The sequence below is a fragment of the Cervus elaphus genome, chromosome 3 (assembly GCF_910594005.1).
Source record: "Cervus elaphus chromosome 3, mCerEla1.1, whole genome shotgun sequence".
In the NCBI taxonomy this organism is placed as follows: Eukaryota; Metazoa; Chordata; class Mammalia; order Artiodactyla; family Cervidae; genus Cervus; species Cervus elaphus.
In genome coordinates, this window is record NC_057817.1 from 54,242,235 (window position 1) to 54,261,952 (window position 19,718).

Consider the following 19,718-nt stretch of genomic DNA (forward strand, 5'->3'; position numbering starts at 1 on the left):
TATCTGGATTCTTTCTCATTCTGGACAGTCTTGAAATCAGTCGACTTGTTGGCGACAACCTGCTGCCAGGATCTGTCCTTGGTGACCAACTGCATGGAGCATGCCCTGACCGCCTGCCACCCCCGCACCCGATACTCACCTGGCTGGGATGCCAAGTTGATCTACCTCCCCATGAGCTACCTGCCCAGCTTCCTGGTGGATCTCATGGTGTACTGGAATAACCCCCAGCCTGCTAAGGCCCTGTAACCCAAGACTGGGGTGCATTGTAGGGGGGATCACATACAGAGTGGGGAGAGGATGCGTCAGGGGAGGGAAATACAGTGGAGAGCGGAGCTCTCCAGGATGGGTGTCACCAGGATGCCCATCCCACCTCACTCCCATCTCCTCCCCAGTCTCCTCTTGGGACATTACTTAGGACTCAGGGATATTAGGAAGAAACAAGCTTTGTAGTGAGAAGCTGAGATCAGTAGCTCTCCTCTGTGTTCTGTTCCCTCATCAGCCTCTCAAGGCTCTGAGCCTTATGGCCCTCCTGCCACCCTGAGGAATCTGCATTGTCTGGAGGGTGTGAACAGCTGCGAGGGCCCCGGCCCCCCATCTTCTGCCCCTGTCCACCTCTTCCAGGTGTGCCTTGGCCCTGGCCAGTCTCCCTGTCCCACTGGATGGAAATGGACATGGGAGGTAAAGGCCCCTCTCCCCTAGATACTTGTAGTCAGGAGCTGAGGTGCACATCCAGCCTACTTTGCCTGGAAAGTGGTGTCATCAGTGGAGGTCCTGACAGAGAACACAGAAACCAATTCTTGTTTTGTCTTGAAACCTTAAATTTCCATTGATTATATTCCCTTAAAATAAAAATTGAGATGCTTACCCAGGCTCAGTGACTGTGACCAAGGCCCTGGGCAGTGCTGGGTGTGTGTCTATGAGAGGGAGAGTCAGGTGACCTCGTGGAGGTGTAGGGGTGCATGGGGCGACCTGAGGAGGATTTGAAGAAGGAAGTGAGGTCACCCCTTTGTCCACAGAAGTGAGGGGCTAATGTGTCTTTCTGGGGCTTATCATACGACCAGGGGTCCCAGGGTTAACACAAGGATGGACGAAGAAGAGAGGTCTGTAAGGGAGAGGCAGGGCAGGAACCCTTCCCTGGGGGCACGCAGCCTCTCTCTCACGGGAACCCTCCCTGCCGTCTTCCCTCTGTCCCCTCCTATAGAGTCACCACCCTCCATCCTTTGCCACCTGCCAGGTCCCCCAGCCCAGATCCCCTTCCCCCAGCCTCCAACGGAGGAGCGTGGGAGTCACTTCTGGAGGCCAGTCTTATGTCTTCTGCTAACGCTTACTGAGCACCTACTATGTGCAGGACAGCAATTCCCCTGAGGTCCCAGTGCTTCCAGAGACCCTGACTGTGTGTCCTCTCCTCTCATGATGGTCTGAGTATGGACTCAGTGGAGAAGGCATTTGTACAAAGTCATACAGATTTCTTGACTGAGTGCAATTGAAGTGGGAGGTATCTCCCAGTCCTCTTAGTTCACCTTCCTGATTATAAAAATGAGGTTATAGAGACTTTGGGGGATTTTATGCCATTGAACAGTAGGTTTTAGTATTTCATACCTTAAAAAAGCATTGACTTCGGATTTCCCTGGTGTTACAGTGGTTAAGAATCTGCCTTGCAATGCAGGGGATGCAAGTTCAATCCCTGGTTGGGGAACTAAGATCCCACATGCTGTGGAACAACTAAGCCTGGGGGCCACAGCTACTGAAGGCCACAAGGCACATCTACAGGTCCACGTTCCCACTGAAAGAGCTCACACAATGCAACGGAGATCCTGCATGCTGCAACTAAGACCTGCCATAGCCAAATAAATAAATAAATTTTTTTTTTTAAAGATGCATTGAGTTATTGAATCATTTGGAACGTAACAGAAGCAAACATTTACTGAGTGGAGTTGACATAAGCACAGACAGTTTGAACTGTAAAATCTAGATCAGAAGGGACTCCAGCATGAACAGGAGGATGTCTGAGTGCTCCACGGCAGACAGTGCTGGAACTCTAGTTCAACTGGAGCCTTTAGAGTCTGTCCCCTGCAAAGCCTTGTGGCTGCACCTGGCGGTCCTCGTGGGCCTCTACTACCTCCTGTGCTGCTACCGGGAGAGGCAGGTGGTGAACCACCTCCGGGACAAGTTCGTCTTCATCACGGGCTGTGACTCGGGCTTCGGGAACCTGCTGGCCAGGCAGCTGGACCTGTGAGGCTTGAGGGTCCTGGCTGCGTGTCTGACAGAGCAGGGGGCCGAGCAGCTGAGGAACCAGAAGTCAGACAGGCTGGAGACAGGGATCTTGGGCATCACCAAGACAAAGAGCATGACTGTGGCCACCCAGTGGATGAAGGAGCATGTGGGGAACAGAGATACCATCCAGATTTCGTTATGTTTGTTCATTTACTGGGAAGATCCCCAAGGTGTTTTGATTTTCAAAGCCTTGATACTGCCTAGGAATTGGTGCAGGTTGTTTCAAAGCTTGTCTCCTGATGCGCGATGCAGGCCGGTTCTCTAAATTCTCCCATCTGGGGTTTTCAACTGTGTCTTTCCCAAGCAGCTTGCAGAAAGTGATTATTCATAGTTTTGGTGTTTTTTTTTTGCATCTCTTTTCATTCATTTCCTGTTTCTTTTCTCTTCTCTAGTTTCCCCTTCATTTCTGTTTCTTACCATTCCTCTCTCCTAGTCCCTGTCTCTCTCCTCTGATATTTGTGAGCATCACTCTATTTTCCCAAACTCCGTCTGTGACCTTAGTAAAGGGGCTTATTGCCTACGGATGGGCAGAACACTGGGTAGGACCATCCCTGCCTTCCAAGAGCTCCAAGAATATGCAAACCCTGGCAGCCCTGCAGCCGCCACACCCTCTTTTCCTCTGCTGAACGCTCTTCCCATCTCCCTCCTGGCACGTTGTTGCTGACTCAGTTAAAAATCCCAGCTGGAAGGTGACTTGGCACCACGGCCGCGTCCTCTCTCCTGGGCCCAGCACACTGTTGCCCTCCTGCCCTCACTCTTCCCAGGACTCTGAGGTCTGGGGAATTCGCACACCCAGTGCACCCAATGAGTGGCTGACCAAACAGGGCTTTGCGTAGTTGCTAGAGGCGAACCTGCTGGGGGTGACTGAGGTGACCCTGAGCTGGCCGCCCCTGGTGCAGAAGGCAGGGGCCATGTGGTCAATGCCTCCAGCGTCATGGACCGGTTGGGCCTCTTGGCTGGAGGCTCCTCCGCGTTCAAGAACAGCATGGAGGCCTTCTCAGAGTCCCTCAGGTATTGGCTTGGCACGGAGCCCCTCCCTTGTTCCCCACTTTTGTGCCTCTGGGTGGGGGCCAACTTTTACAGGGGTTTCCTTTCTTCACGGACCTTCCAACCCCTCTCTCTTGCTCTGTGTAGGCCTCATTGGGAAGCACCTTTCTAAGTTTCGGGTGTCAGAATGGGCTCCAGGACTACAGAGTTTGCTTCAACCACTCACCACCTTTGATGTGGGCCCACACTCAGAGAGTATCTGAGGCAGAACTGGAATCTGGATTACTTGGCTGCGGAGCCCATGTCCATAACCCCTGCGATATTCAGCTTCAGGGAGCCCTCGAAGGGGGGCATGGAACACTTAATGCGAATCAACAGATACTTCTTGGGCACTTCTGTGAGTCCTCAAAAAGTGTTCCTGGTTCAAGATTTGGCTCTTTGCCTAAAGTGTCTGACCGCTGAGAAAGGAAAAAGAGACACAGTAATGCCATTATCATCTTTTTTGCTGCTTGTGACTAAGTTAGCGAAGGTAGGTAGCCTTGGTAGCCAGTGAAATGAGGTGAGGGTTCAGGAGATAAGGGTCTGAACTGAGGACTGAAGAAGTGAACCTGAGACCCTGGCAACCGGGCAAAGTAGGGCAGGAAGGCTTCAGGATGTGGGAGTGGTGTCAGCCTTCGCCCAGCTCAATGAGTGACGGTGGGCAGCCTAAGCTGTGGGGTCCACCAGGGGCAGGTGGGCATGGGTGGGCTTGTAGAAAGATGTAGGCACTGGAAAGGCTGGGGACCATCTTTCTGATGGCAATGGAACCCCACAGAAGAGATTTAATCAGGGGAGTTAAAATAGCCAAATCAGCCTCTAGAGCAAGGCATGGCTTTGAAAGTGGGGGAGCCGAGACCACAGGCAGGGAGGTGCTCCTTAGGGGACAGTTACAATAACCCAGCTGACAGATGGCCAGGTCGTTGACTGGAGCAGGAGAGGGGGGAGAGGGAGCTGAGGAGTATGAATGAGGTGATACCGGCAAACTCTGATAATTGAATACATGTGCAGAGAGCAGGAGGAGATTGCTTATAACTGGTGTCTTGCCTCACTGTTGGTAGGATTTAGAATTGATAAGGGACCTCCCTGGTGGCTCAGCCCATAAAGAATCCACCTGCAGTGCAGGAGACCCAGGTTCGATCCCTGGGTCAGGAAGATCCCCTGGAGAAGAGAATGGCAACCCACTCCAGTATTCTTGCCTGGAGAATTCCACGGACAGAGGAGCCTGGTGGGCTACAGTCCACAGAATCGCAAAGGGTCAGACACAACTTAGCAACTAAGACACACACAGAGTTGATAAGTCCCTATAAATAAACTATTTCACAAATTATTCAAGCTCTTTATAAAAACAGTACCATCATCATCAATTTTCTCTCCCTGGCTGCTACACTTCACAACTCCTCAAACTTTCAAGCTTATCCCACTCCACTCTGAACTGAGACTCTATTGTTTTCTGTTTGTTTCCTGAGGTTCTGAATGCCTTGCCTCTCTGCCTCTTGGCCTCGAGCAGGGAACTCTCCTACCACCTTTGGGGTAAAGGTGGCTAGGATCAAGCACAGTTACTTCAAGACCAGCATGAGAAATCCCGAGGTTCTGGATGGGGGCTTCCAGGAGGCATGGGATCGGGCAATCCCACAGGCCAAAGAACTTTGTGGGGAGCCATTGCTGGCACCAGGTGAGTGAGCTGTGGACCTTGGAGTGAGAAGGAAACCCTTGTCTGGAAGCCTGGGTCCATCATCAGCACCTCCTCTGGGCTTAGGTCCATCCTCCAGGCCCGGAGTCATCCACACAGTGAGGACATTAGCTCTGTCCTCAGGGTTCCACATGGTCAGCTGGTGACAGAAGGAAAGGATTCAGGCTTGGTAGACCTGGGGACCACTGTCTCATCTGAATCCCTTGTTGTTTGGGGAAGAGACTGAATCTAGGGAGGACAGAGACTTGTGGACTCAAGACAAACTGACATTAGAGCAGCTGGTTTTCATGTGCTTAGATTTCAGTGTCCATTGTTGTCTAGTAGCCAAGTCTTGTCCAACTCTTTGTGACCCCATGGACTGTAGCCCTCCAGACTCCTCTGCCCGTGGGATTTTCCAGGCAAGAATACTGGAGTGGGCTGCCATTTCCTCCTCCAGGGGATCTTCCCCACCCAGGGATGGAACCCAGGTCTTGTGCATTGGCAGGCAGATTCTTTACCAGTGAGCTACCAAAGAAGCCCACGCTAGTGTTTATAGAAATATCCAATTTATATATTGGATAGTCTCAGGAATGGAGCCAGAGGTTGCTTAGTGTAGAACAGTTATTCCTGGGGTAAGAGTTTGGGTGCTTCTTGGGGAATTTGAAAGATTAATCTGGGGCATGGATTTACAGGGGAGGGGAGGGCAGGAATTCTTTGAAATTTTCTCCCTGTGTTAAAACCGTGAGTTGGAATGGAGGGATGTGGAAACTTTCCATACACACACACACACACACACACACACACACAGAAACTTTCTCATCCTGAACAGACATCAAAATATTTGGGAAAAATGCAAACTGAATCTCTGTGCTTGGTCATGAACTGCATGGACACACCCTGACTGCCCGCCACCCACACACCTGATACTCACCTAACTGGGATGCCAAGCTCGTCTACTTCCCATGAGCTACCTGCCCTCCTTCCTGATGGATGCTATGGTCTACCGGAGCTCCCCAAGGGCCAGGGCCCTATCAAGTCAAGACTGGGGGCCACAGTGGTCTAGTTGGGGTGCTGTGTGAGGGATGATGCTTCAAGAGGAAGGAAAGAAGGTGGAAGGAGGGAGCTTTCCATTTCTAAGGTCATCCTCCTTCTCATCTCTGCCCCAGGCTTCTCCTGAGGCTCTGGGATATTGGGAAGGAAGGACAAAGTTTTGTGGCTGAAGAAACAGTGATCTGATAGCACACATCTGTGCCCTGTTTCTTGGGCAGCATCTCAGAGCTCTGAGCCTCACGGCCCTCTTGCCACCCTGAGGAATCTGCACCTCTGGGAAGGGGCTCAGCCCCACGTGCTCTGTCTCTGGAAACCTCCTCAGGGTGTGCCTTGGTTTCCCCATCCCATGGGGTGGAAATGGCTTGGAGGAGGTAAAGGGTCCTGTCTCCACTGAAAATACCTGTGGGCGGGAGTCAAGGACGCACAGGGCACCCAGCAGCCTCATGTGCCAGCGGAGGAGGAAGGCTGGTCATCAGAGGGGGCAGCACTCTTATCCCTCTTATCCTGGGAGAAGAGCCCTCTGTGTTGCCCTGCAGCCCCCCAACCTCCCATTGCACAACCTGCCTTTTCTGATGTTGGAAGTTTGAGTCCAGGGAAGCGCTGTGTGTGCTGGCAATCAGCAGACAGGCCCGTGAGATGGTAGGTCAGGCCCAGGCCTGTGCTGGGGCAGTTCCAACTTATTCTTTTTCAGATTTAGAGACAATCCCCTGGATTTCCCCATCTGGGGCTGTCTTAAGAACTGGGACATTCCTGGGCCTGCTCAGCCCTTGAGTGACATTGACCGACTTCCCTGAGCCAAAACTTCCTTGTTCACTCACCAAGGAGGCAGACACAATTCTGAGATGCCTCCCACATCAACTGTAGGTGGTGCCTTGGGGTGAGTAGGAAGGAAGTGAGGTTTGCCTCCACCTCCCATCTCCCATCTGCATATCCTACAGGCTTTGGGTCTGCTCCCCAGGGAATGGGTCCATGAACTGACACCACCCCCCACCAAATCCCAGCACCCTTGGTATAGACTGCCCAAACTCCCTGCGATTTCCCAAGATGACACCTCCTTTATTGGAGTCTAGAGCTAACTAGCCTTGGTAGAGAGTGCAGCTTACCAGCGTCCTTGTCCTTCACTCTCGGGGACTTCGTGGCTTCATTTCTATGTCAGACCTTCTAGACTGGCAAGGCGTAGGCAGTTGGTCCTGGGTCCTTCAGGCTGGTCACCAGGATGGTCCTGCAGAATGATGACCCTAGAGGTTTGTCCAGAGAACCAGTACAGACCCCAGCCTCATCCTGCCCCCATATTTTTGCAATCCTGGGTGTGGGATGACTCACACCTCTGTCTCATTTCCTTGCTTCCTTTGCTTTACTGGCTTCTCTTCTACCTCTGTGTGAGTTCTTTGCCCCATGGCCTGGAATCTCTCCTTTCCCTCAAAGACCTGACACAAAGAGTTTCCCAAGCCCCTGACCTGCGTCCTCAGTTCTTCCTATGTCATCCCCTCTCAGAGCCAAGGACCCGGCCCAAGGTCCTTCCTACAACTGCCCAGGGCACCCTTCCTCATCTGGCTGAGCCTCAGTCTCAATCATGCTTCTCCCAGAGCTCTCTATCCTCCTCCCTCCCCTCCCTGTGCCCCAAGCGTCTCCTCCTGACTTTTCTTGCCACCTGTGGCTGGACCTGTTATCAGCCTCATGCCCTAGAATCATTTGGCTCCTGGCCTCCCTTCCCTCTGCACTTTCCATTAAGCACTGTGTCAGCTGACTTTATAGTCCTTTGCTTCCACTTTATAGTCTCTTGCTTCCCCTGACATCACCCCCCCTTCAGGATCCTCAACTCAGCCTGCCAGGTGCCTGAACCTGGGGGAAGAAGAAAATGCCCGCTGGGGGCCCTGCCAGGGGAGGCTGATGTGTCCTCGGTCCTTGAAGCCCTCTGCTTGCCCAGCTGCTGGGGGCGTTGCTGGGATCGCTTGGAGTGAAGTGGGGACTCCTCATTGGTTACTCAAGCATCATCTCCCAAGGGTCCAGGCCCTGAGCCCCTCAGGAGTTCTTGCTTTCTGGGAGCTCGGGGTCTCACATAACCAGTTTCCCTTAAGGAGGGCCTGCTGCCTCTGACCTGGAGAGGATGGAGGCGCATCCACCCTGGAGCAGACCCTTTATTTCTCTTCCTCTCTCATCAGGGGAGACTCACTTAAGAACAGAGAATTCCAAAGAGCTGATACACCGGAACTCATTCCCCTTGGGGTTTGAAGGACACAAAACCAGTTCTGTTTGTATTGCGTTAACAGATTCGTCCTCATCTTTCCACTCAAAATAACAATTACATTTCTTTACATGCCTGCATTCATAACAAATGATTTTGATCCCCGGGCTGGAGGTGGGGAGTTTCCAGGATGGGTCTTCTGGGCTTAGTCCTCCTTGCTCCTTCCCCTGCTCAGGCCACCCAGGTGAGCCACGTTTTAGCACCAGCATCACCACTGCGGCTTGTCCCATCCCTGGCACCTTCGCCCATCAGGGCTGGAGGAGAGAGGCGGCCACCAGGGCTGTCTGAAGTAACAAAGCTTCAGGTTGAACTTGAATTTCTTGCCTCTGGCTAATTGGTGTGGCGCTGCCTCCACCTATACAAGTTACAGAGTGGCTCAGGCGGCGGCTGTGCGTCTGCTGCTGGCGGCCGGAGGGAGGAGAGCCCTTCTCGGCAGGCTCTAGCAGGCTGTGGCTCAGAGGGCACGCCTCTCCCGCTGTCCCCGGACCCCGCTTCTTCTTGGCCATCCCCTCTCATCGCCGGCCCCCCCATACACACCATGGCAGCTGTCTCGGACCTCTCCTTTATGTACCGCTGGTTCAAGAACTGCAATCTGGTCCGCAACCTCTCAGACAAGTACGTCTTCATCACAGGCTGTGACTCGGGCTTCGGGAACCTCCTGGCCAGGCAGCTGGTTGATCGGGGCATGCGGGTGCTGGCTGCTTGCTTCACTGAGGAAGGGGCCCAGAAGCTTCAGCAAGACACCTCCTATCGGCTGCAGACCACCCTACTGGATGTCACCAAGACGGAGAGCATCAAAGCGGCAGCCCAGTGGGTGAGGGACCAAGTGGGTGAACAAGGTGGGACAAATTGCATTCTTTGGTTTTCTCAGTGTATCCTTCTTTTTCTCTCTGTCTGCCACAGGCATCTAACAGTTATCAGGGACCCTGTCCAGGTAGGGTGGGAGAGAAAGGGACTGAGGCTGTAGCTTAGTGGGATTGGAAACTGCTGCGTGGTTTGGACTGTCCACAAGCATGCATGCTAAGTCGCTTCAGCAGTGCCTGATTCTTTGAGACTCTATGGGCTGTAGCCCTGTAGACAGGCTCCTCTGTCCGTGGGATTCTCCAGACAAGAATACTGGAGTGGGTTGCCATGCCCCTCTGCAGGGGATCTTCCCTGGAGACTCAAGGATCAAACCCGCATCTCTTGTGTCTTCTGCATCAGCAGGGGGTCCTTTACCACTAGTGTCACCAGAGAAACGCGCTGCACTGGCCACATGAAGAGACGGTTTTCCAAGGAAGTTTCCTCTCCCAGAAACTCAGAGTGATGGCAGGGTTTGGTGGGTAGCTGCACTAGAAGATCAGGGAGGGAACCTGTGTTCCAAATGTCCAAACCTTTAAATGTCTCACTGGGACTTCGGTTGTTCCAATCATCAGCTCCTGCAGAAACGTGAGCACGTTTCTTGCTGGGATCAGGCTGGAGGGAGGGAAGAGGGGACATGAGGTTGGTCTCCCTGAGTCGGGCATTTGTTCTCCTTGACTATATCGGCGAGGTTGCAGGGTGAGGAGCGAGACCGTCCTCTTTCTCATATCCTGATGGATACCGGGTTGACCTGAGGGTAAGTGTCTATGTCAGGAGGGCTGTTCTCATTGGGAAAGGAGTCTGTGGGCTAGAGCTGGATAGGACTGCATGGGGACCAGCCCAGGGAGTTTTCCACATACAAGACGTGGGTGTAGGAATGGGAGGAAAGCGTGGCCCAGTTGTAGAAGCAGCAGTCTGGGGGAAGTCCTGCCTCCTGAGGGAACTAAACTGGGGACTGTGCACGCGAGTCAGAGCTGAGAACTCTGGGGCCCAGGATGGGCAGACAGTGACTCTTGTTTGATTTCCCTCTTTGGCATTTACCACTATTCAATACTCAATGTTTTATTTAGTTTTCTTACTTATCTATTTCTCCTGCTCGAATAAAACTTCTGGGGTTGGCGTGTATGTGTGTGTGTGTGTGTGTGGGGGGGTGGTGAGTGTTGTTCCTTTTATTTGCTATATATCCTGAGTACTTACTTGTGTCTGGCATCTAGTAAGGTGCTCAGTAGATATTTGTGAAAAGAACTAGGTAACAAATAATTCAGCAAGAGTGAGTTCCTTTCTTCCACAGGCTGCCTCCCCCCAGCACCCTACATTCAGCTTTGAGCCCGTTGTGTTAATGATTCACCAGGTAATACTAGTTTCCTGTGGTTTCCCAGGCAACTCAGTGGTAAGAATCTGCCTGCAATGCAGAGATGCAGAGTGTTTGATCTCTGGGTCATCCCCTGGAGAAAGAAATGGCACCCCACTCCAGTATTCTTGCTGGGATAATCCCAAGGTCAGAGGAGCCTGGGCTACATAGTTCATGAGGTCACAAAGAGTTGGACACGACCTGAAGTGATTGAGCACACGTAATAAATGCACACAAACTTAGAGGCTTAAGGGAGCACATACTTATTATCTTTTAGTTCCAGAAGTCAGAAGTCCAAAATGGGTCTCCCCAGGCTAAAATCAACGTGTTAACAGAGTTTTAGGGAAGACTGCTTTCATTGCCTTTTCCAGCTTCTAGAGGCCGCCTGCACAACTTGGCTCATGACCTCTTCATCACTAAGGCCAGCGAGGTCGGGTGCAGTCCCTTTTATGCTGCCATCCCTCTGGCTCTCTGTCTTCTGGCTCCCTCTTCCATTTAGAAGGACCTTTATGATTATATTGGGCTCAGCGGGCTAATCCAGAATATATTCCCCATTTTAAGGTCAGTTGAGTTAAATTTCATCTGCTACTTTAATTCCTCTTTCCCATGTAACCCACCTTACACAGCTTCCCGGAATTAGTACAGGGTCTAAGCAGCACTGGGAAATGGGGGAAGGGGTCCTCATATGCTTTCTTGTTGCCACTTAGAGTCTCTGGACATGACAAGTTGACCTGACCCCGAAGCTGTTCACAGAGTTATAAAAGTTCTCTAGACCTCTTTGCAGAGGGAAAAAATAAAAGTTTAAGGCTGTCCTGGTTTACCAGCAGGCAGAGCTTTTTACCAGAACTGCTCGGGTTTTACAGTCTTTGGGTCCCAGGGGCTCATGTCATTCACTGCAAGGCAAGAGAATCTCCTCCAGCTGGGAAGTTCTGAGTCCTGCCCGCCAGGGGTCTCCTGTGGTCTCTACTTGGAGGAAAGCAGAAAGAGAGGGTGGGGACACAGCTCGTGTGGGGACCCCTACCCTAAGGGAAGGGGTGAACAGGATTGGTGTGTACATCCAGACCTGACCATGTGTGCCTGGAAGACTATCTTGAGGCTGCATAGCCCAAGTGGGGTAGTGAGACAGGGGGAGGGGAAGGTAAAGGAACCCCAAGCCCCTCCCCAGGTGGAATTTTACTTGGAACCTCAGTATGTAAAACAAATGAAAACTGAGGTTCTCCTGAATCTCCCTTCCTTAACACATTATGGGGTTCAGCCTGAAAGCTCTCAGGATTGCAGACCAAAGGCTGGAAATGACTGTCCTAATCCAGCCAGCAATGAACCTGAGGCCCAGGGAAAGGGAGTGATTTCAAGGCTGGAGTTAGAACCAGGACTAGAACTTGAGGCTCTTCAAGTCTGGCCCCTGGAGAGCTAAATGATAATACCTAGCATTATTTGTCTCCATTTATATTAATACCAACTCATTTAAATATTTCAAAGAGAGCTCTTTTCACATTTTTCCAAAATTATTTAAATGTTTTATATATTTGTTTATAAATCTTACTTCTTTTCTGGTTTGTGAACTCCTAGAAAAATAAGACCCTGTTTTGTTCATTTTGTGCCTCTGGCACCTTCTTCGATAACTGACAGATGCGTGAAATGAATGAATGTGTGAATGGATGAATGAATGGAGCAATTTCAGTAATATGTGAAGTAGAATTGGTTTCTTATACTCAGGTGAATAGAGAGGGAGAAGTACGATGGGGGAAGGAATTGAAACTTTAATTCATTGGTATGAGATGAGATCTCTTTTTCCCTGAGCTAACAGCTGAGATCCTATTCAGCCTAGATCATAGCTGGTACAGGGCACAGCTAAGTGGGTAGACTGTGTGAATCAGCAAAAGCGCCCTCTAGGTACCCGCTCCTCTGGGCTGCTCCCCGCCCCACACCCCCAGTCTGGCTGTGTGCTTTCTGAACACCCTCAGCAGCCCAGAGCTGGGGGGTAGTGGGCCCTGGTGATGTTCCAGAGACACTGCTGATTTCTGTCTTGTTCTCTCTCCCTCCATCTTACCCCCAGGCCTCTGGGCCCTGGTGAACAACGCTGGTGTGGGCCTGCCCAGTGGTCCCAATGAATGGCTGACCAAGGAGGACTTTGTGAAGGTGATCAACGTGAACCTGGTGGGACTGATTGAAGTGACCCTCCACATGCTGCCCATGGTCAAGAAAGCCCGGGGCAGGGTTGTCAACATGTCCAGCTGTGGGGGCCGTGTTGCTGTCATTGGTGGAGGCTACTGCGTCTCCAAGTTTGGTGTTGAGGCTTTCTCTGACAGCATCAGGTGAGGGCCCAAGTGCCAAACCACTCAGGGTGGGAGTTCCGGGGGGTTTCACCCAAGGAAAAGAGAGCTGGGTGGGGGCAGTTATGGAGGGAAGATGTTAAAACAGTAGCAAGAAAAAGACTAGCCCACCAGGGGCCTTCGCCAGGGACCTAGAACAAAAGGGATGAATAGAGGTGGGGTGGTGATGGGCAGCCTTCCGTTGGATTCCTTTGGGCCTGTGTGAGTAGGAGGGAGAGTCCCCCAAAGAGACAGAGAGGCCTGGAGGCAGACGCACTGTGGGCGACCTTCCAAGGAAAAGGCAAGCCTTGTACAGACCCCGCATTCCTTCGCCACCTGGGTATTGGGGGTGGGGCTGAGTGGGCGGGACCTGGTGGGAGCAAGGGTGGTCTAGGTTCCTCCGGGCTGGGCTGGCCTAACGTGAATTGCCCAGAGGCAGGCTTGGGAAAGGATTTATTTGCATGAAAGCAGCACTGGGCCTGGGGCAGGGGTGGAGGTCACACCCCCAGGCTCCTGATCTCCCGGGGAGATGAGCTCCTCTGGAGGTGTCAGAGGTGACTCTCCCTGATGACCCTTGGTCGTCGTGGGGTCCCAGACTGAGTCCAGGCTCTTCTTCCCCAGGCGTGAGCTCCGCTATTTCGGGGTGAAAGTCAGCATCATCGAGCCGGGCAACTACCGGACAGCCATTCTGGGCAAGGAGGGCCTGGAGAAGCGCATGCGCAGGCTGTGGGAGCGCCTGCCTCCCGAGACCCGCGAGAGCTACGGAGAGGAGTACTTCCGGCTCTGTGAGCGCCCCGGAAGGGAAAGGGGTCTTTGGACGGGGTGGCGAGGTCGTGGGAGTCACCAACCCGATTTCATTTTCCAGCTGTTGGGATGGAGGCTCAGAGCGGTTATGAGCCTCAGGCCACACCGCTGGCGGCAGAGCTGGGGGTTTGAGAACTGCTGGGAGTGCCAGAACCATAACTGCGGGGAGATGGGGTTGTTAGGAGAGATCTCCCTGCTGTAGCCACGCTTTCCGGGAAACAGACTCACTCAGAAGGACAATGCAGAGAGTGGAGTGCAGTTTATTACACCGGCGGGCCCAAGGCAGAGTCTCCTCTTAGCCAAGGACCCCGACCAGCATTTGTGAAAATCTTTTATACCCCATGTGTCCAAACCCACTACCCCAATTCCCTTGAGACTTACATAAACAAAGGAAGGGTAAATACAACTACAATAACCCCATCATTCACGTGTTACGTGTTCAAACAGTCAATAATCAATAAGCCCGCGGTTACATTCCAAATAGTAATAACTGATAAGCCTGTGCTTACATTCTGATAGATAGTGTCCGGAGGCAGGGGTGATTAGTGTCTGTTCTTCAAGATTCCCCTGCCCAGAGGGGGGTCTTATCCTTCCATTGTCATTCCCACAGGCGCTAAGCACAGAGTTCAGAGTCCACTGGAGAGGTGGCCGCGCACAATCAGCACAGACAGGCCTGAGATGGAGTCCAGGCCCTATGAATTCCTTTTTCATCCCCACCTCGGCCTCTCCCCGTGGCGCCCACCACCACCACCACCACCCAACCCCACATCCCCCGCGCCAAACATCCCTATGCTGGTGAATCAGCTGCAGGTGAATCTGTCCTGGCTACAGAGAAGTTAATAAGAGCACAGCTGCTTGGGTCAGATTGCCGGGGTTTGAATTCCGGTTCTGCCACTTCCCAGCTAGAAGATTTGGGGAATGCTACCTAGTCACCGTAAGCCTCAATTTTCTCATTTAGAGAAAAGAGTTAGTGATAGTGCTCACCTCCCAGGGCTTCTGTGAGGACTGGTATCTGTGAAGTATCTCCAACGCACTAAGTGCTTCTTAGGTCAGTAAAGAGAAAAAGCACCCAGTATTTAAAAGGAAGGCACTCTAGGCAGCTCTGTTTCTCCCTGAGCTAAGGGAATCCTGTGAATCTCAGGTCTCTTTGGAGAGTGGAGAGGGGCCCTCATAGCTATTGGTTATTATGGCCAACCAAATAGCCTCCTGGCTTGTGAATCCCAGGATCAGGCCAGGTATCTTGGAATGGTGTGGGTGTGTGTGTGTGTGTGCGCGCACGCGCACCCAGTCAGTCTTTGCAACCCCATGGGCTGGAGCCGGTCATACTCCTCTGTCCATGGAATGTTCCAGGCAAGAATCCTGGAGCAGGTCGCCATTTTCTTCTCCAGGGAATCTTAGACCCAAGGATTGAACCCGCATCTCTTGCATTTCCTGCATTGGCAAGCAGAGTCTCTACCACTAGCACCATTCAGTTCAGTTCAGCCGCTCAGTCGTGTCCGACTCTTTGCGACCTCATGAATCGCAGCACGCCAGGCCTCCCTACCCATCACCAACTCCCGGAGTCTACTCAAACCCATGTCCATCGAGTCAGTGATGCCATCCAGCCATCTCATCCTCTGTCGTCCCCTTCTCCTCCTGCCCCCAATCCCTCCCAGCATCAGGGTCTTTTCCAATGAGTCAACTCTTTGCATCAGGTGGCCAAAGTATTGGAGTTTCAGCTTCAGCATCAGTCCTTCCAATGAACACCCAGGACTGATCTCCTTTAGGATGGACTGGTTGGATCTCCTTGCAGTCCAAGGGGCTCTCAAGAGTCTTCTCCATTAGCCGTACCCAAAATAGAACTGTATTGGAAGTGGCAGCTAGTTGCGGTCTAACATAGGCACATTCCTGAGAAGCCGCACACAGAGTCACTGGGACAGGTATGTGAACAGGACACAGTGTTCTGGTCGTCACAGCCTGGAACTGAGCCACAGCCTGGCTTGGTTAGCATGCTTCAGAACAACATAGCCACCTGCCAAGTTTCTTTATCTCAACTCTGGCCGGGAAGCCACCCAAAGTTGCCCTTTTAGTCCCCCCTCTTCCTAGGGAGGGGAGGACTGTTGGTCCACACTTGGTGCCAAAGCCTCACTCTCGCTGATTTGTAGACTTTGCGTGTGTGCCAGGCTGCTTCAGTCATGTCCGACTCTTTGCAGCCCTGTGGACGATAGCCTGCCAGGCTCCTCTCGCCATGGGATTCTCCAGGCAAAAGAGGACTGGAGTGGATTGCCATGCCCTCCTCAAGGGGAGCTTCCCAACCCAGGGCTCGACCAGTCTTCCTGACCAGTCTCTATGTCTCCTGCCTTGGCAGGCTGGTTCTTCACTATTAGCACCACCTGGGAAGCCCCTTTATAGACTATATTGCTTAATTTTCACAATAGCACAAACGTTTCCTGGATGTCTGAATGCAAAGCCCATGTTCTTTCTCACTGTCCAGGAGACTGACAGGGGCTAAAGGGTACCTCTGTCTCCCTTCCAATCTGTGTCAAGCTAGATGCTGAGTGCAAAGCAGGAGCACAGTAAATATTTGAGAGAACAAGGAAAGAATGTGCCATAGACTATTTCCAGGTCTCAGATAGCTTCTTCCACCCCGCTGCTTCTGTGGGTCCTCCCTTCTTTCAGAACCTGGTTCCAAAGCCATCTCATCCCACCAACCTGCCTCCCCTGATGACGGCATAGCCTTCCCTGCCTCTGAGGGAGCCTTGACCCTGAGCTTCTTGGATGAGGCCTCTGACACTCACCTGCCTGCCCGGGCCCTGCTTGTGGTGTCAGACCCATGGATTCCTAGGACATTATCTCACCATAGACCTTCTGGCTTTAAGTCAGCATGGCTCTTTTGGGGGACCCCATTTGGGCTTACCTCAGATTGTAAAGAATCTGTCTGCAATGCAGACGACCCCATTGCTCCAGTTCAATCCCTGTATCAGGAAGATCCCCTGGAGAAGGGAATTGCAACCCACTCCAGTATTCTTGACTAGAGAATGGGGTGGCAAAGAGTCAGACACAGCTGAGGGACTTTCACTTTCAAATTGTAGTTTGCCTCTTTTCACTGCAGTCTTCTCCATAGGAAAGAGAAAGGGAGTTCCTTGGAGTTAGGGTGGGGGTGAAGGATACGTGAACAACTCTGTTCTGCCCTTATCAACCACCCACCAGTGTCCTGCGTGGAAGTGGTGACTTCTCTGCTTCCTGGACCATGCCCAAAATCAGGACAGCTTTTGCTGTCTCTTTGTTTTCAAGTTCTAAGTACTTATCACGAATCCTGGCTCTCAGGCATCACTTCCTCCTGAGTTCTTGGGGCACTCAGTGAAGTATGAGTCCCACTGAGCTGTTCCTGTCTCATCAGGGGTGAGGGTGACGATCAGGGCTACATAAGCTTATCATGTCGCTTGTCTCCTGTCTGTATTGTGAGTGTGGTGGACTTGGACCATCTCCACATGCACGTGCAGCAGGCTAGCAGAATGGCCCTCACATTCGTCAGTGCCTTAGCTCAGCAGAGCCCCATAATGACCGTATAACCAAAGCAAAGGCAGTGTGACTATTGTTTAATAACATCTTCCCCCCGCCTCCCTCTGCAGGCTTTTACAGAAAATTTGTAAACTCCAGGAAGTATCTAGGAGGATAAAAACCCTCTAGTGACTAGAAATTTCACCAGACGGTTTTCCTTATTTCCTTCCAATTTTTCTGTGCACTTATATTCACCCATTTTCTATCCTCTTCTTCTCCACTGTCTACCCTGCTAATAGTCATCTTTATTTTCTAGGGCAGGGTATTATCATTCCCATTTTACAAATGATAACAGTTTAAGCTCAAGGTCACACAGCTAAAAAGTGGCAGAACCGGGCACAGTTCTTCTCATTGCTAGTCTAACACAATAGTAGGTATTCAATGTGTAATTACTGAATTGGGGAAGGGAAATAAGATTGTTTATAGTTTGTTTAAGGAACAGCCTGGAGCTTGTGAGATCTGCCTGAAATGTTAGATCTGTAATCTGATGGAAAAGGAGCTTGGATGGAATTCAGAAGACATGACCTTTAATGAGGAATAATAGAGCCTTTGGTTGCTTTCCTGTCTTGTACCCTCAAACAGATACTGACAACTTAAAGAGCACAATGCAGCTGGCAGAACCAAGGATCAGCGAAGTCACCAACAGCATGGAGCACGCCATTGTTTCCCGGAGCCCTCGCATCCGTTACAACCCTGGCCTGGATGCCAAACTCCTGTATCTCCCGTTGGCTAAGTTTCCCACCCCTGTGACAGATTTCATCCTGAGCCGGTACCTTCCAAGGCCAGCAGACAGCGTCTGAGCAGGGGAACCTCAGGGGGTGATCAGTGGAGTGTAGGGGAGGGGGGTGAGAGAAGCCACCATCAGGTCACAAGAAGAGGGGTCAGATGTTCTGGGGGCACTTTGCTTAGCTGACACCCTGCCCGCTGCTGGCAAATTTATGGGTCACTTCTAACAGAAGATGCACGCCTCTTCTCACTCACTGGGGCCACAGAAACTTGAGGTGGCCGTTGCAGGTTCAAAGAGCTAATATAAAGCACGAGGACTCTCTGGTGGTTAAAACTGCACTTTCAGTGCAGGGGGTGCAGGTGGGATCCCTGGTCAGGGAGCTAGCATCCCACATGCCACACAATGTGGCCAAAAAGTAAAATTTTTTAAAAAATTACTTAAAGGCCTATAGCATGGCTCCGAGAACATCTATTTCCCAGCCAGGATGTGCCTTTTCCTGACCCAGAAGAGTCAGGGAAAGGAACGCTAGCTCCTGCTGAGCCGTCAGCCTCCCTCAGCCATCACCACCACTGGGGAACTGTGGGATCCTGTAGCCCACAGGAAAGCCCAACCGCTTTCCTCTTGTGTCTCTAAATAGGCATTAGCCTTATTCACACAGCCTTTACTTAAAGTATGTATGAGGACAGACACGGAGTGCAAGATTATATCACATAAAATTTATCATAGTATTTTCTCTCTCTTTTATGGATTTCTGTATCCATAGGTGATTGGGACTCAAATAAAATAACATTTATTTATTTAATTACCATGGATTAATTCTTCAACTATTTACTGAGGGCCTACTACAGACTAACACTGTGTAGGAGCTGAAAGGATTCAGTTCAGTTCAGTTCAGTTCAGTCGCTCAGTCGTGTCCGACTCTTTGCAACCCCATGAACTACAGCCCACCAGGCCTGCCTGTCCATCACCAGCCTCCCTGTCCATCACCAAGGAAGGATACAATATGATTAAATCATGATATTGGTTTTTCACTCTTTATTTTGCGGTTTTGTTTTGTTGTTTTTTTGTTTGTTTGTTTTAGCATAGCATCTAGTAGCAGAGACAGGACAACAGTAGAAGAAACAGAAATCAGTAAGTCAAATGTTTGGAGCTGTGAGGAACCCCTAAGTGAAAGTCACTCAGTCATGTCCAACTCTTTGCGACCCCATGGACTATTGAGTCCATGGAATTCTCCAGGCCAGAATACTGGAGTAGGTTGCCTTTCCCTTCTCCTGTGGAACTTGGACTATTCCAACCCAGGGATCGAACCCAGGTCTCACACATTGCAGGCGGATTCTTTACCAGCTGAGCCGTAAGGGAAGCCCAAGGATACTGGAGTGGGTAGCTGATACCTTCTCCAGCAGATCTTCCCAACCCAGGAATTGAACCAGTGTCTCCTGCATTGCAGGTGGGGAACCCAGGTCTCCCACATTGCAGGCGGATTCTTTACCAGCTGAGCCACAAGGGAAGCCCAAGGATACTGGAGTGGGTAGCTGATCCCTTCTCCAGTGGATCTTCCCAACCCAAGAATCGAACCAAGGTCTCCTGCATTGCAAGCAGATTCTTTACCAAGTAATCTACCAGGGAAGCCCCAAGGGACCCTCAGTTCAGTCGCTTAGTCATGTCTGACTCTTTGCGACCCCATGAACTGCAGCACGCCAGACCTCCCTGACCATCACCAACTCCTGGAGTTTACTCAGACTCCTGTCCATTGAGTCAGCGATGCCATCCAACCATCTCATACGCTGTCGTCCCCTGCTCCTCCTGCCTTCAATCTTTCCCAGCACCGGGGTCTTTTCACATGAGTCATTTCTTTGCATCAGGTGGCCAGAGTATTGGAG

General features: G+C 51.5%; 2 protein-coding genes and 1 pseudogene across 2 annotated transcripts in view; all 3 read left to right on the forward strand.

The window, feature by feature from the left end:
• LOC122685048 (retinol dehydrogenase 16-like) overlaps positions 1–927 on the forward strand; it is a 32,130-nt gene extending 31,203 nt beyond the window's left edge. Inside the window, 1 exon segment of the mRNA XM_043889714.1 lies at positions 29–927. Coding sequence (XP_043745649.1) covers positions 29–246 — 218 coding nt within the window. The 3' untranslated portion in view covers positions 247–927.
• Positions 928–1,990: 1,063 nt separating this feature from the next.
• Positions 1,991–4,980, forward strand: LOC122679000 (annotated as a pseudogene).
• A 3,667-nt stretch (positions 4,981–8,647) lies between these two features.
• On the forward strand, positions 8,648–18,876 carry SDR9C7 (short chain dehydrogenase/reductase family 9C member 7). Its single transcript, XM_043878831.1, has 4 exons — positions 8,648–9,103; positions 12,512–12,770; positions 13,389–13,552; positions 17,694–18,876. Exons 1-4 carry the CDS (start codon positions 8,803–8,805, stop codon positions 17,909–17,911), a joined length of 942 nt encoding a protein of 313 aa, XP_043734766.1. The 5' UTR covers positions 8,648–8,802; the 3' UTR covers positions 17,912–18,876.
• The last annotated feature ends 842 nt before the right edge of the window (positions 18,877–19,718 follow it).

Coding starts and splice junctions, on each gene's coding strand:
- SDR9C7 (XM_043878831.1), top strand. CDS start 8,803: ATGGCAGCTGTCTCGGACCTCTCCTTTATGTACCGCTGGTTCAAGAAC. Junction 9,104..12,511: donor GGACCAAGTGGGTGAACAAG/GTGGGACAAATT, acceptor TCTTACCCCCAG/GCCTCTGGGCCCTGGTGAAC. Junction 13,553..17,693: donor AGAGGAGTACTTCCGGCTCT/GTGAGCGCCCCG, acceptor ACCCTCAAACAG/ATACTGACAACTTAAAGAGC.